We start from the raw sequence: 16,565 nt of genomic DNA, 5'->3' as shown, positions 1-16,565 counted from the left end.
AAAACGTCGGGCCCTCAATCACTGCGCTTTTAATTATATCAAACTTACTCTTAAAATTTTCATATTGGACCAATTTAAATAGATAATATTCCTTAAGAAATTAGACTAAAATTAAGGGACAAAATAATCAATTCATTTTTATTAAAGCAAATGAGAGTGCCTCGTTTGGGAACTAGCTTTTTTAGTAACTTTTTTACTTTTTAGTTAAAATATGATGTAAAAAAATTAGTATATTTGAGATGACTTTTTAGTTTTTTACGAAAAGATGTGCAAAAAGTAGAGAGAAAATGAAATTTTTGACTTTTTGATATATGTTGTTGACTTTTAATTTTTTTAATGACTTTTTAATTTTTTTGACTAAAATCACCACTTGCCAAACAAGAACTTAGTATTCAATTTGAAATGGACTACATCACCAACACGCCACAGGCGTGTGTCTAAACTCTCATTCATAAATAGACCTGTTACTTGCTTTGATATTATGCTAAATTGTTAACTTATTACTTATACAGTTATGTTAGGAAAATAGAAGGCTCCGTTTGATTTAGTTTTTGAAATGAGTTTTGAGCTATAGACGAGTGCTAAAAAGAGTACTAAAGTTGAATTTTTTTTTTAGTTAAGAGTTTTGAAAATAGTTTTTGGATGATTTATAGTTTTTTATTTTTTTTTAGTTAAATAGATGGGTGTGAGAGAAGATTTAATTAATTGATGTATAGAATGTAAAAGAATGAGAGAGGAGTGAAAAAAAATAATTAACTTATTAATAATAAAAAAAAAGAGACGAAAATTGAGTTTTGAGCTGTATTTTAAAAACTAATTAATCAAATAAATTTTTCTAATTTTTCATTCAAATCATGTTTTAAAAATCAAAACAAACAATGCCGAAGTTTTTCACAAAATGGGAAATAAATGTAAGACCAAAGGTGTGGGACCTACAAAGATGGGGCCGACGTATGTGAGTTCCGCATTGTTTACAATTAAGGGGTTGTTTGAGATGTTCTAAATAAATATATTTTTTGATTTTTTATAAAAAGATGTGTAGAAAAATAGAGAGCAGATGTTGATTGATGTGATCTAAAAAAAATAAAAAGATAAAAAGTGTGGACTTATTTAATCTTTCCAAACTTGACCTAAGTTTCATTCCGTGAAAATTTTCTGTGTAGTTTAAAACTTTTCACTACAGGTAGTGAAGAAAGCAGTGGGTGAAGTGCTTTTGGTTCCTTACTAATTCATGGCTGGTAGGCTGAGGTTTAACCATGTAACCAGTAGATTCGTGCAACAATGGTGGAGCCCTCTTTGTTAATGCAACATCAAGGCTTGGTTAGAAGGATCTTGGAAATCTTTCTGACCCGAATCCGACTTTCCTTGATCTCATTCATAGGCCTGGTATATACAAAAGCTTGGATGAAACTGCACTATTCATAATTCAGGCAACTCTAATAACTTGTTCTCTCACATCAAATTTCAATATCAATATATATATATACCAAGATGATGATCATAAACTTTTAGTAACAAGAAGACAGTAATAACAACTATTACAATTTACAAACTACTTTGTATTTTCATTTTTTTTTTTTTTGTATTTTTAAAAGTAAAACAATGAAAAGTTTTAAAAATAAGCATTATTTTTGTCATTTTTATATTTCGTGTAAATTTTTTTTAAAAAGTGAATTGGTTTTAGAAATTTCTTTCAAAAAGTATTTTCAAGCCATGGTTGACTTTTTCAAAATCTATTTTCTGTTTTTTTTTTTTTTAAAATATATACATTTTGGTAAAAAAATAAAATAAAACACTCATCCTTTTCATATGATTTTCTTTTTAATTTTTGGGAAAAAAATTAATTTTTTTAAAATTTGAAAACAATTTTTCATATGGTATCTTGATTTCAAACTTCTCATTATTTTGTTTCCGAAAACATGAAAAACTCAACCTAACATAAGCACACATATCTTAATTTTGGCACTATTTTGACAATTTTGGCCTTGTGATTTTTTTTTTTAATTTAAAATTTTATTTATTTATAGGTGACAAGGTTCAAGTGTGGTGGTTTTGCTCTTGGGTTGACAATAAACCATGGTATTCTTTTTTTTGATCGGCAAAACAAAGAAGCATTATTGATGAAAGTATAGTACAAAGTACAAGATAAAATACATCAATAAAGAAAGGCGAGCGCAAAAGCATCACAATGGGCTCAATCATCCAAACCAGGTTGGTACAAAGAAACTCATCCTATCATTTGCTAGCGCCCCTAAGGTTAGTGAGTAACCAACCGAACAAACAGAAAAGAAAGACAGAAAGCAGCAGAGCTGCAGCTGCCAAACACCCACAGCAACACAACAGATGCTGCTGCAAAACCAACAGATACTGCGGCAATTCAAAAGCCCCCCAGACCAAACTAACACCCACTGTAGCACTACAGATGCTGTTGCAAGACCAACAGATAGAACATCAATAGATAGACCATCAGCATAGCATAGTGCAGAATCACCCCCCCAAACATAAGTGCAACAAAGCAGACTCAAAACAGACATCAACCAGAACCAAAATACCAGACCAGATCAGCAGCAACCAACAGATAGAACAACAACAATCAAGAAGAACAAAATACAACAGCAGAAGCAGACTAGATTAACCACTGAAGCAAACCAATGTAAAATACCAGACTAAATCAGCCACTGCAGCAGTACATACCAACACAAAACCCAATACAGCAAAACAAAGCTCAGCCAAGCACAACAGAGCAGCCCAGAGTAAAGCAGTCCAGCCACACCAGCTTAACAGACCAGATCAGCCACCATGTCTGAGGCAGAATAAGACCTGTTGCAGGTTTGAAGCAATGTCGCTGACAGAAAACACCAGAGAGGGTGCTGAGGCCTTAACCCACAATGTTATTCTCACCTTAACAAGATCACACAACACCTCCTGGTTAGGTTAAGCACCATTAAAGACACATTTATTTCGGAGTTTCCAAATGGACCAGAGGATAGCAAGAGGGATAGCCAACCAGATTTTCTTTTCCAGATTTTTCATCCTCCAGCCAGACCACCAGTTCAGTAAGTCAGGCACAGAGCCAGGTAAAACCCATTGGAGACCACACCACCGAACAATGTTTGACCAAATCAGCTAAACAAATGGGCAGAACAGGAGGATATAATTCACAGATTCAGTTTCATTATGACAGAAAATACAATCTTGATTAACATTTATATCCAGGACCCCAATTCTGCAGAGAAAGCTGGCAGTCTTGACCTTGCCATGCCAAGCTAACCAACCAAAAAATTGGGCTTTGGGAGGGGCACAATTATTCCATATTATATTAGTATAGCTCAGAGCATGCCCAAGAGAAGATTTCCACCAATTGTAAGCTGAGGACACAGTGAAGAAGCTTGAAGGACCAGCAGACCAAGATAGTGTGTCTGGTTGGGAACTATATGAAACAGGCACAATTCTAAGAAAATCATTTAACCTATACACCTTCTCTTCCTCCCAAGCCAATAAAGCTCTTCTAAAACCAACATTCCAATCAACAGGGCCAACTCTTCTCTGATAGTAGGCATCAACCACACCCATCTTATCAATGGATAAGGTGAATAACCTGGGGAAGGCCTCCTTACGACAAACATTTCCTGCTCAAGTATCCCACCAGAATAAAGATCTCCTACCATCCCCCAACACAATGGTGGAGTTATTAGTATAAAAGTTATGCAGCACTGAGTTTGATAAGACAGAAGTTAAAATATCAAACCAGATTCTGGGTCCACTGCCACCCAAACTAGGAGCCCAGCTGCCACTCCTTAAGTTGTACTTATTGCAAATTACTGCTTTCCAAAGAGAGTGATCCTCAGTCCCAAAGCGCTACCACCATTTTAGTAGAAGGCAAACATTCATAATATTAATTTTTCTCACCCCCAAGCCACCAAACCTTTTATTTAATGTGACCACATCCCACTTGACCAAATGCATATTTCTTCTTAAATCAGATCCACCCTAGAGGAAGGAGGATTGCAATTTCTCTATCTCCTTAGCCACTCCAGCAGGTATTTGAAACAGAGAGAGATAGTAAGTGGGTAAACTGGACATAACAAATTTTATTAAGGTCAACCTTCTGGCAAATGAGAGAAGTCTCTTCTTCCATGAGGCTAGTTTCAACTTGAGTTTCTCAAGGACAGGTTTCCAGGTGTTTTTCCGGCCTGGATTTGCACCCAGGGGCAACCCTAAGTACTTAAGGGGTAACTTATGGTGCAGGCAATTGAGTCTATTAGCAAAGCTATGCAACATATCCTCGTCCACCCTAATACCACTGATAACACTCTTACGATAATAATTTTTAAACCCGAGAGTATCTCAAAGCATCTTAAATTTTTTTTGATATTCATCACTTCCTCCTAAGTAGCTTCACAAAACAGGATAGTGTCGTCCGCAAATTGTAAATGGGATATAGAAAATCCAGATGGTCCTACTTGAGCTCCTTTTAAAAAACCCAACACTTTTGCTTTAGACAACAAAATGTTAAGGGCCTCAGCTACAATATTGAAAAGGAAAGGTGACAAGGGATCACCCTGCCTTAAACCCCTTTGTGGGTGGAATTCAGAGGTTGGTGAACCATTGAACAGAACTGAAATCCTCGTAGAAGACACATAAGCTTTGATCCATTTGATCCATTTATCACCAAACCCAAAATTATAGAGCATGGAAAACAAGAAATCCTAATTAATGGAATCAAACGCTTTCTTGAAGTCCAGTTTGAGAATAAGGCCTTTTTTTTTTCGATTTTCTCCACTTATCAACAATCTCATTCGTAATTAGAACCCCATCAAGTATATTCCGGCCACCCACAAATGCTGACTGAACCTCACCAATGATCTTAGGCATAACCAGTTTCAATCTTTTAGATAACACCTTGACAAGGATTTTGTAGAGGGATCCAATCAAACTAATTGGCCTAAAATCATTTAGAGAAGCGGGACTATCCGATTTGGGAATCAAAACAATGAATGAGTTGTTTATTCCTCCAACAAAACATGCATTACGGTGAAACTCACTCATGAAATTAACTACATCGGACTTCACAATGCTCCAACATTTCTTAAAGAATGCCATGTTAAAACCGTCAGGCCCAGGGGCTTTATTGCCCTTACAAGTCATGATGACACGCCTGATTTCCTCTTCAGTGAACTCACCCTCTAACAAGGCTATAGCTTGTGCACCACCAATGTTCTTAAAAGGGCCAGATAGTTTAGGTCTGGATCCCCAAGATTCAGAAAAGAGCCTGGAGAAGTGATTAAAAACTGCAGCCTGAACCTCCCTAGGCTCCTCAATCCGAGAGCCATTCACAAACAGTGAGCCAAAGATGTTTCTACTATTTCTGCTACATGTCATAATGTGAAAAAACCTTGTATTTCTGTCCCCTTTCAGAGCTCAGTTTTGTCTAGATTTCTGCAGCCAAATCCATTCTAACATTTTGTTCAATCTCCAAGTTTCACCCTTAATTTCCTTACTTCTACAAGATTCTGTAGGGAGCAATTGTCTTTCCTCAGCTAGCAAATCCAAGGCATGAGCTTCCTCCTCAAGGCTTTTTAACTTAGGTTCAACCCTCCCAAACACCTCCAAATTCCATTGTTTTAATACCTGTTTCAGAGCTTTGAATTTCATAATACATTTATAACTTGCCCATCTTTCTACATCCATTTCGGACCAGCTTTATTTCACAAAAGGTATGAACTTAGGATGTAAGAGCCAAGCATTGAGGAATCTAAATGGTCAGGGACCCCAATCTCTATCATCCTCCATCAAAATAATTGGGCAGTGATCTGACATTTATCTAGGAAGACCCCAGAGTTTAAGAGAAAAGTTTTGGATCCATTCATGATGAACTAGGAATCTGTCAATTCTACGCCAATTAGCCCTATCCTGAGAGTTGCACCAAGTAAATTCCCTCCCAAGCATGGGCATGTCCATTAGACCCATTTGCTCTATCATGGTGTTGAAGTCCCACATTCCTCTATCTCTGCTGGAACATCCAACTCTCTCAGATAAATTCCTAATCTCATTAAAATCCCCTCCCATACACCAAAGCCCTGGGAAATTTGTTTTAAACTTCACTAGACTGAACCAGAGCTCTTGTCTTTTTGCCACATCATTAGGAGCATATACATTAACAATGACACAAGGAAAGCTGGAAACAAGCATACCTGACAGCAGTAAGAAACTGTGATTACAGCAGGAAGCATTAAGTTGGAAAACATCTGGATTCCAAATGCACAACAAACCATGGTATCCTTGATGAAAAATTTCACAACCTTGCCTCCATATGCAGATGTGAAACCCTAAAAACCCAAATCATCCACAATGACAGAGCATCAATTGGGGCAAGAAACCCACCACAAATCAAATTCACACACAAAAAATACATAAAACTACCAAAGAACATCTCTTCTCTTCCCACTTCATTCACTTCCCAAAATCAATCATCCCCATCTCCATCTCTTCTAGTTTTCTCAAACAATTATGCTTATGATCACAAACCCTTCCGATTCACTCCTTTAATAATCACATCACTCAAACAAAAAGCAATGGCCAAGTGCTCAAGCTTTGAAACCATTGTGGCCTACATATGGAATGCAAGAACAAAGACGGTATTCAAACAATTCTCTTTGCAGTGGACATTAGGGCTAGGGTTTCACCACCATTGCCAGATGGGTTTGTTGGGAATGCTGTGATCGCAGGCTTTGCCACTGCAAAAGTGAGTGATTTGGTGGAGAGGCCATTAGAGTTTGTGTTGAGAAGGGAGGGGATAGAGAGAGTGAGTAGAGATGAGTATGTTAGGTCAGTGATTGATTGGTTGGAGGTGTATAGGTGTATTCCTAATACCTGCAATGGGAATTTTTATGTGTCAGCTTGGTGGAAACTGCCCTTTGGTGAGCTTGATTTTGGGTTTGGGAAACCTGTTCATAGTGGGCCTATTGTGAGTGGGAATGATGAGTTTGTTTTGTTGCTCTCTAATGGTGGTGGAGGAATCAATGGGTGGTTGGGGCTTGAGAAAGAGAAGATAAAGAGATTCATGCTTCATGTGTTTTGAATTATGATATATTAAAAGTTAACATTTTAGTCAAAAATTAAAAAATTATTAAAAAGGTCAAAAAATCTATATAAGCTATACCAAAAAGTCAAAGATTTCATTTTCTCTCTATTTTTTGCACATCTTTTCGTAAAAAGTCAAAAAGTTATCCCAAACATACTAGTTTTTTTTACCTTACATTTTAGTCAAAAAATCAAAAAAGTTACTAAAATAGCGCGTTCCCAAACGAGGCCTAACTCTCTAATTAGTGTAGGAGACTTTTACTATGGGAGAACAGGATAAATGTAATATTTTAACTTGTTATTAGAGAGATTATTTTTGTTACTCATATAATCATGCAAATTGGGTTAATAGTCCTTGTATTTTGGTTATTGTGACATTTTGGTCATCGTAATTTCAATTGGCTCGATTTTGATCCTGAATTTATAGTTTTATTTCAATTTGGTCTAATTGTTTATAACTCTTAGTATTTTTTTTTTTTATGAAAAATATGTATATAAGTGACGTGTGTCATATTTTTTAGAATAAAATTATAAATTTACTGAACTCAATGAGTTAATCTCAATCCAATTTAGTGATTATTTTCTGTCAAAAATACTAAAAGTATTATCAATTGGACCAAATTGACACCAAATTTAAAATTAAGGGTTAAAATTAAGCCAATTGAAAGTAAAAGGACCACAATGACACAATGAATAAAATGTAGGGATCATCAGCGTAATTTGCTCATGCAAACTTATAGCTATATTCAAGCAAGTAATTGGCTAAAAGTGTAATAAATAACCATTAAGCAAATAATAATAATATGGCTGTAATTTTTGATGGTTTTGTATGAATTTTATGGCTGATTGTTAGTAGGAATGGCAACGGGGCGGGGCGGGGCCGGGGATCACCCTCCCCGTCCCCGATCCCCGATGGCCAAAACTTCCCCGTCCCCGGCCCCGATCCCCGACGGGTAATCTATCATAGTCCCCATCCCCCGTCCCCAACGGGGATCGGGTTTCCCCGACCCCGAAATTCCCCGATCCTCATCAACAGATCAAAAAACAACAGATTGACAGATCAAAAAACAACAGATCGGCATATCAAAAAAAAAAAAAAAAACAGATGAAGCTCATCATCAACGATAGAGATCAAAACAAAAAAATTACAGATCATCATCAACAGATCAAAAAAAAAAATACAGATCATCATCAACAGATCCAAAAATCAATAACAGATCAAAAAAATAGAAAAAAGTATAAGAGGTATAAAAGTAATTTCATCTGATGGCTGAAGATCGACGAGTCTGTTGATGGAAATCGACGAGTCTGTTTACAGATCTGAGTTGATGAGGCCGGCGGAGGAGGATATCGGCGGATGAGGGCGGCAGTGGACGAGTCTGTTTACAGATCTAAGCTGAGTCTGTTTACAGATCGACAAGTCTGTTTACAGATCTTCTCTCTCTTTCTCACGACACGAAGCTCTCTCTCATCGCCAAAAATGGTGATCAGATCAGAACACTGAGTGAGGGACTCTGAGAGTGAGAGAAGAACGAGAGTTGAGAGAGTGAGAGAGAAGAACGAGTGTGAGAGTGAGACCGAGTGACAGAGTTGAGAGAGAGTGAGAGAAGAACGAGTGTGAGAGTGAGACCGAGTGACAGAGTTGAGAGAGAGTGAGACCAGTGACACGGGTTAAAGGTCTGGTTTATAATATATATATATATATATATATATAAAAGGGGTATAAAAGTAATTTCATTTCGGGGAAATTCGGGGATGGGGCCGGGGCGGGGGCCGGGGACGGGGACGGGGCCGGGCCGGGGCTTGAACACTGATCACCGTCCCCGGCCCGAAACAGATCGGGGATTGATTTTCAAATACCGTCTTCTCCCCGTCGGGGGTATTTTTCGGGGAAAAACCGCTAAAATCGGGATCGGGGTCGGGGATCCCCGTCGGGTCGGTTTCAAATTGCCATCCCTAATTGTTAGTAAATACCAACTGCCCATGCTTAATCAATTTCGGTTTATAAATTATGCATGCATTAGTTGTAGAGTTTATTTAGTCAAAATTTTCAAAGCAAAAAGTAGAGTTATTTTCAAGGCTGAAAATTACATTTTGATTACACTTACATATTAGAATCAAGTCCTAGAAAGAAAGGTGTTCAAATCAATAACCTAGTTTGGTTTGTTATGCAAGAACCTATCTTTCCATAAATCATTTTAAAATAACTAATGGCACAACATTAGCCCACAAAAAAATAACTAAATAAAACAATAAAGAAGAGAGAGGTATCAATACAAAGAAATTTAAAAAAAAAACTATAGTAGAAATCTTAATCTGAAAGAAAGTAGATTTAGTTTGGGAATTTCAAAAAATAGTAAAAAAAATTAAAAGTACTAAGAAAGTTAAAAAATCAAAAAATTATATTAAAAAGTTAAAGATTTGGTTTCTTTAATACTTTTTGTAAAAAAAAATTTTGTAAAATTTTTAAAAATCATTTCAAACATATTATTTTTTTACCTTATATTTTAATAAAAAATTAAAAAATTATTAAAATAATTTATTTCCAAACAAACCCTACGTGAAGAAGTGGTCAAAAACCTAGTCGGCAAGTCCAAGATTCAGGATCCAGACCAGATCATATGAGAGGGGTAATGTGGACGAGTGGAATCTTTGCAAAAATTGGAGCGAAGGTGAGACCATAGAATATTCTTCAAGATTCTCACAATTTTTCAAACCCTAGGTGTTTTTTAATTGATCATTTCACCTTCAAAACTTGATTTTGTTGTCCCACTAATTTCTCTATTGTTGCTTAACAAAGAAGGAGGGAATATCAAACAAATGTGAAATAATTAAAAAAATATATAATTGGGGCATGCTATCCACTGGATTGTCAATAAAGAATAAGAAAGTGACAAAAAAGTTCAAATTTTAATGCACTTTTAGTACATATCTCAAAATATTTTTATAATTTTATACATTTTGATTCATTTTTTATACACCTGTTGAGATTATTGACATTCCTTTTATTAGCATTTTTTTTTCACAAAAAAATAATAATAATAATTACAAATTAACAAAATATGTTAAGAATATAAATGATAAAATCCTTTTCTTTAACGGTTAACAATCTGACAGAGTATAAGTGAAACATATAATCTCACTTGGATTGACTTGTTTGATTTGCAATTAGTTTCACCATTTTTTTTTTATTTATCTATTATTTTCTCAAAAATAGAAAATAAAAAGCAAATATAAAAGAAAAGAGTACTTCTATATATCACTATTTTTTATTTTTATTTTTTTTACAATTTTTTGTCACCAAATTACATGATATGATATTATTTGCTTAATAATTATTTCTAAATAAAAAATCAATGATAGATATATCTGATGATGTAGAACAATGACATAAAATAGGTGACATATAAAATTTTTCAAAAGGAAACCGTGCATGCATGTATCCACTTTTTTTTTTAGATCAGCAACAAAAAATTTTATTGATGAGAAGAGCAGGAGACCTGCAAACTTATATCAACAAAGTAAGAAAATACATGGAGCATCATAACGAACCTCAATAATCCCAATTAGATTGGCATGCATGTACCCACTTGCATCTCATTTTTCTTATAATAACTATATATATGGAATCTCCAAGATAGTCAAAAGCAAGAAGGCTCAAAGGAGAAGAACGGTTTGAGTGTAGATTATTATAAAGATGATCATTAATTGTTTAGCATTGATTGATGTACAACATTAAATTAAGGCAAAGTTTATTGAGAAACATAAGTAGGTCTTTTCTTTTGAACTGGCAAATAAATAACAACTTCAAGCCAATGAGATTAGTAAATTTGACAATCCTGGGAGCGTAGATCAAGATTTATAAAAACAAAACAAAATCATGTTTTTTTAAACTGCTCCCACTTACATGCGTACGATTAAATCATTGCCTAAATTAAGGGTTATGTAGAGTTATTATTATTATTTATTTATTTATTTATTTGGAGTCAATGCCTTTTAGAAATTGATCATATTGAGCGAGGGAGGCCCTTGCCGCAATGGTAAGGTTGTTCTATTATGCTGATAAAAAATAAAATAAAATAATTCTATTATAATTCAAGTATTATGGATTCAAATCATAGAAATAATGTCTCTGGATACTCAATAAGGCGCGTGCATATATCTGATCTTCCTCTAAACTCTGCAATGACTGGAATCTTTGGAATTGCCCCTTTACAGATCTTATAAATCAAAATGGGTCACTAACTAAAAATCTTAGGTCCTGTTTGTTTTCAGAGATAGAATGGAGGGGATTCATAGTGAGGGGATTGATAGTGAGGAATTGTTAAATTATTTTTATATAAAATAATAAAACAAATAAAAAAATATAAAAAATTAAACATTAATATTTAAAAAAAAATTCCCAATATATAAAAAATAAAAAAATTTCTAATCCCCTCACTATTTTTCTAATACCATCTCCATCTCCTCCTTACCAATCCCCCTTCCAAGGGGACTACTAATACCAAGGGGACTACTAATACCAAGGGATTAATAGTCCCCTCCCCATCTCTCAAAACAAACACCCCATTAGTAATACCAAGGGATTAGTAATCTCAATCCCCTCCCTATAACCCCAAACAAACGGGGCCTTATAGTTTTGTTATAAACACAAAAATTGATCATGAAATTGAATACAAATACATATATATGCATAAAATTTTATAGAGTTCGTTAGTATTTTGAAAAATCTTATCCATTTATATACATTTTATGTCCAGTTCTATAACCATTTTTGTGTTCTTAGACTAATTCCAAATCTTAAGTTATTGTTGCTGTGTGATTCAAAATTTCTTTTTGTTTCAAATTCAATAAACATTTTTGTATAGGACATTTATACATGTGTATGAATTCAAAAATGATCATATGAACAAAGCATATCCAACCTCAAAAAGAATGAGAAAAAAAAAGAGCAATGGGAACAAAGAATTAAGACAAGAAGTATAGTTATTTTTATGTTTTCAATTCATATATAACTGTAAAATGTTGTTAGTCAAACAGAAAAGTTCTAGAACTATTTTGTAGGTGTTAAAAACAACACAAAGTGCCTAAATTTGATCTGGTCTTCAAAGTTTCTTCTGTACTTTGATAGTTGGTACAAGGTTCAAGCACTTAGACAACAATTTGCCTGAGTTTATTTTTTAAGAAAAGAAATGTTTTGTTGTCGCATAGAGTGACTTAATCATATACAAAAGATACCATATTATAAAATTAATTAGGGTTTTTTTTAAATAAATAAAATTAAATAATGGTAGTGCTTGGATGGCTCCACTCGACGACTTGATGCATTTTAATAAATTAATATTATTATAAGGATGCTTAATCCAATGGGGAAGGCTATTACCCATCAAATTGACCAATATTTTGGAGGTGTTCAAATTTGCCACACCACCTTGTCAACATCCATTGTTGCATGCAATAAAAAAACAAAATTACACACATAGTATGAATTTTCTCTATGTTATTATTTGAGCTAGTGTACAGTTTACTATTTTTTTTTTCAAAAAAAAAAAAAAAAAAACTTTAGGGCAAATTAAAAAATATATATTGGGTTTTGCGTGTTTTTCAAATTAAACCCTAGAATTTCAATTTTATCAATTTAAACCTTGAACTTCTTATTCCATTTCAATGTTAACAATCTATTCATCTCTATGAATTTATTTAATGGGAAAAAAATTTAATACACACGTGGCTTATTGTCACGACCCAAACCTGGCCCTATGGGCTTAGCACCGTAACCGGCTAGTAATCCGAGATTACCGAAGGCCTGCAGAATAGTAATACAGTAAAACAGAGTACAGGGCCTGGCGGAAGCCAATACAGTAAATAAATAGTGTCCATTGAGCTGTGACAGTCTGTATGCAAAAGATTTTCCATGCATTCATACATAAACGGTACAGAACAGTATGAACAATATTCACATCCATTCAAACTAGGGACTCAACCCTACATAACAGTACAGAAAACATTCCGTTTGTACAAAACAGTACGGTCTATACAAAATTTACAGTCACACAGTACAGGGACCTAATCCCTGTATAACAGTACAGTAAACAGTCAGTCTATACAGAACAGTTAGACAGTATAGAAGGCAGGCGGGGGAAAACAACCAAAACACCCCCAAGCCATAGCATGGCAACTCGGAACCTCGCAGTGAGGCGCAAAGGCTGGCTTGACAAAACTGGGGTTACCCTGACGCTCCTAGCTCCAATCTGGTGCCTGTACACCTACATATATATATGAGCAGTGAGCTAAAGCCCAGTGAATAACATAAAGCGTAAAGAGGTTTAGAATGAATGTCCTTACAGTAATGAAAACAGTTCAATTCAATCAGTATTTCAGTCGTTCAGTACAGTAAACAGTCATATGTGGTACATCCATTAGCATAACAGTAACAGTAGGTCTTGAAAGACCGAACAGTAATGATGGCCATCAGTCAGTAAACAGTAGTGGTTCCACGAGGGAACCGACAGAGATCTCTGTAACAGTAACAGTAACAGTAAACCGTAGGTACTAAGGATGCCACAGTACAGTTCAGAAATAAAGGACATACATTCATTCAGTAAATAATACCAGTTCAGTAAACAGTTCAGTTCAGTATTCAAAAGATAATCAGTTGAACATATCTTTACACAATTGTTACTCACAGAGTTCTGGGCTACAGTATGCTAGAGCGTGTCTCCCCAGTTGCCAACCCTACACAGTTCACAGGTTGAACACACTAAGCTACACAGTTGGGAAATCTTATAACGTAATCCCTAATTTGCCTTGGTGTGTTCTACAACGATATCCTCATCTAAATGTCTTAAACTAGGCCTAAGAATGCCTAGGATGGGATGAGGATGCAAAAATACACTTAGAAAACATTTCGCAAACTTTGCTGAAAATAGGAGCCTCGCTCGAGCGAGACTTTCTACGCTCGAGCGTAAGTCCAAAATCAAAGGCTTCGCTCGAGCGAGGAATCCTTCGCTCGAGCGGTCTGCAAAACAGTAAAAGTACTGGATGCTGAAATTTTACGCGCGATCGTCGCTCGATGGTCGCTCAAGCGGAGCCCTGGACAAAGGTGCTCGCTCGAGCGGGGAATCCTTCGCTCGAGCGAGGAAGCCAAATCTGGAATTTCCAGATCTGCCTCCCAAGCTCAAACCAAGCATTCAACCACTCCAAACTCGACCTCTTGGGCCCAAATTCTGGAAAACATCATTAAATTCAATGTATAACAAGTTTCAAAGCTCAATTTATGAATTCAAGCCCCAAAGGTGAGTCAATTAAAACCACATTCAAACCCATTTTCAAGAACAACATTCAAACATGTCATGTATGAGTTTTAAACCAAATTAAAGCTCCAAAGCTTGATCAAATGAGCTCATTTCTTTTCAAACCAGTTGGAAACATGGTCTATAACAACAATATGAGCATGCATGCACTAATGTCCATGTAATCAACCTCAAAATGCAACAATACCAACATGCATGCAAGAAATGATCTTCAATCCATCATTAATGAACCAAATCATGACTTAGCTCTACAAATTAACATGAATCATGCAAGAATGAATTCAAGAACAGCAACAAGAAGATGGATGTCCTACCTTAGTCTTGTATTCAAGGTTTAGGAGCTCAAAGTAGCAATCACACTTCAATTCTCAAACAATTCCAAGCAATTCAAGATGAAAACCAACTCCTCAAGTCTCTCTCTCTCTAAGGTCGGTTGAGGCAAGAAGAGGAGAAGAAATGTTTGGTTTGATCACATACGTGGAGTGTAAAAGGCTCAAGTGTGTGTATATGAGATAGTGGCAAAATGGTAAATATGGCAAACTCTTTAATTGGCTTATTTTAATCTAATTTAATCATACCTACTCAGTTTTCAGATAAATATACCATAAAATCACATTAATTATGAGGGTCACGGAACATCAATCGGTTTCTAATTCGGCCGCCGATAAGGCCTTCAATTAGCAGTTTAAACATATAAACATGAACAGATAATCAGACAATCAAACAGATAGAATGCAATTAACTAACATATACTCAGTCAATTCAGTTTCAATTTCAGTCAGTCAGTTCAGTATTTCATTCAGTTCGATTATCAGTCAGTTATCAGTTCCGTTTAGCAGTAATCGGTGATTATCGGTAATCGATCAGTCCTTAATCAGTAAACAGTATGAGGGTTGTTACAGTCTCCCCTCCTTATAAAGAGTTTAGTCCTCTAAACTCGAGTTACCTTCATTCTGGAAGAAAACAGGATTCAGTGGAAACAGTTCAGGATATCTTTTGGCCATGTCATCTTCCCTTTCCCAAGTGGCATACACGCCACCGTGGTTCTGCCAGTCAACTTTTACTAGCGGGATCTCTTTGTTCCTCAGTTTCTTGATTCGTCTGTTTACAATCTGTATAGGCCGCTCCTCGTAAGTGTAGTCATCACTCAACACTATCCGAGCAGGCTCAATCACATGGAAGGGATCCCGGAGGTAGTCTCTCAACATGGAAATGTGGAAGACGTTATACATATGCTCCATTTTAGGAGGAAGCGCAACTTGATACGCCACCGGATTGATTTTCTCAATGATCTCATATGGTCCGACGTATCTCGGTGCTAACTTGCCTTTGACTCCAAAACGAGTCTGGCCTTTCATTGGTGTCACTTTCACAAAAACGTGATCACCCACTTCATACTCTCTGTCCCGTCTTCTGACATCTGCATAACTTTTCTGTCTACTCTGTGCAGTTTTCAGTCTTTGCTGTATCAGTTTCACTTTTTCAGTTATTTCATACACAATCTCGGGCCCAAGCAAAGGCCCATCTCCAACTTCTGCCCAGCAAATTGGAGATCTACATTTTCTGCCATACAATGCCTCAAAAGGCGCCATACCAATACTCGAATGGTAGCTGTTGTTGTAGGCGAATTCAGCTAAGGGCAAGTGACTTTCCCAGTTTCCCTGATAATCAAGGACACACATTCTCAATAAATCCTCCAGAGTTTGGATGGTCCTTTCTGATTGGCCATCTGTCTGAGGATGATAGGCACTACTCAGTCTCAGTTCAGTACCCAATGCAGTCGTAGGCTTTGCCAAAACCTCGATGTAAACTTCGAATCCCTGTCAGAAATAATAGACACAGGCACTCCATGCAGTCTTACAATTTCATCAATATAGATGACAACCAATTTGTCCGCATTATAGATTGTCTTGACAGGTAAGAAGTGAGCAGATTTGGTTAGTCTATCAACAATAACCCAAATTGAATCCATACCTTTTCTGGAGCGAGGTAATCCGATGATAAAATCCATCGTGATATGCTCCCATTTCCACTCTGGTATGGGTAGGGGTTGCAATAATCCGGCAGGTCGCTGATGTTCAGCTTTGACCTGTTGGCAATGAAGACATTTGGATACAAAATCAGCAATTTCTTTCTTCATTCCCGGCCACCAGAAATTCTGTTTCAGAT

General features: G+C 36.0%; 1 protein-coding gene and 1 pseudogene across 1 annotated transcript; both read left to right on the top strand.

Annotated features, from left to right (window-relative positions):
• Positions 1–2,132, top strand: part of LOC114262454 (acyltransferase GLAUCE-like) — a 40,195-nt pseudogene extending 38,063 nt beyond the window's left edge.
• A 4,484-nt stretch (positions 2,133–6,616) lies between these two features.
• Positions 6,617–7,081, top strand: LOC145788739 (acyltransferase GLAUCE-like). Its single transcript, XM_082876885.1, has one exon. The coding sequence runs from the start codon at positions 6,617–6,619 to the stop codon at positions 7,079–7,081; it is 465 nt and encodes a 154-aa protein (XP_082733011.1).
• Positions 7,082–16,565: the final 9,484 nt, after the last annotated feature.

The sequence above is a fragment of the Camellia sinensis genome, chromosome 6 (assembly GCF_055761805.1).
Source record: "Camellia sinensis isolate YWXY chromosome 6, ASM5576180v1, whole genome shotgun sequence".
Lineage (NCBI taxonomy): Eukaryota > Viridiplantae > Streptophyta > Magnoliopsida > Ericales > Theaceae > Camellia > Camellia sinensis.
Note: the sequence above shows the minus strand (reverse complement) of the source record. Positions and strands in the feature narration are given on the sequence as shown.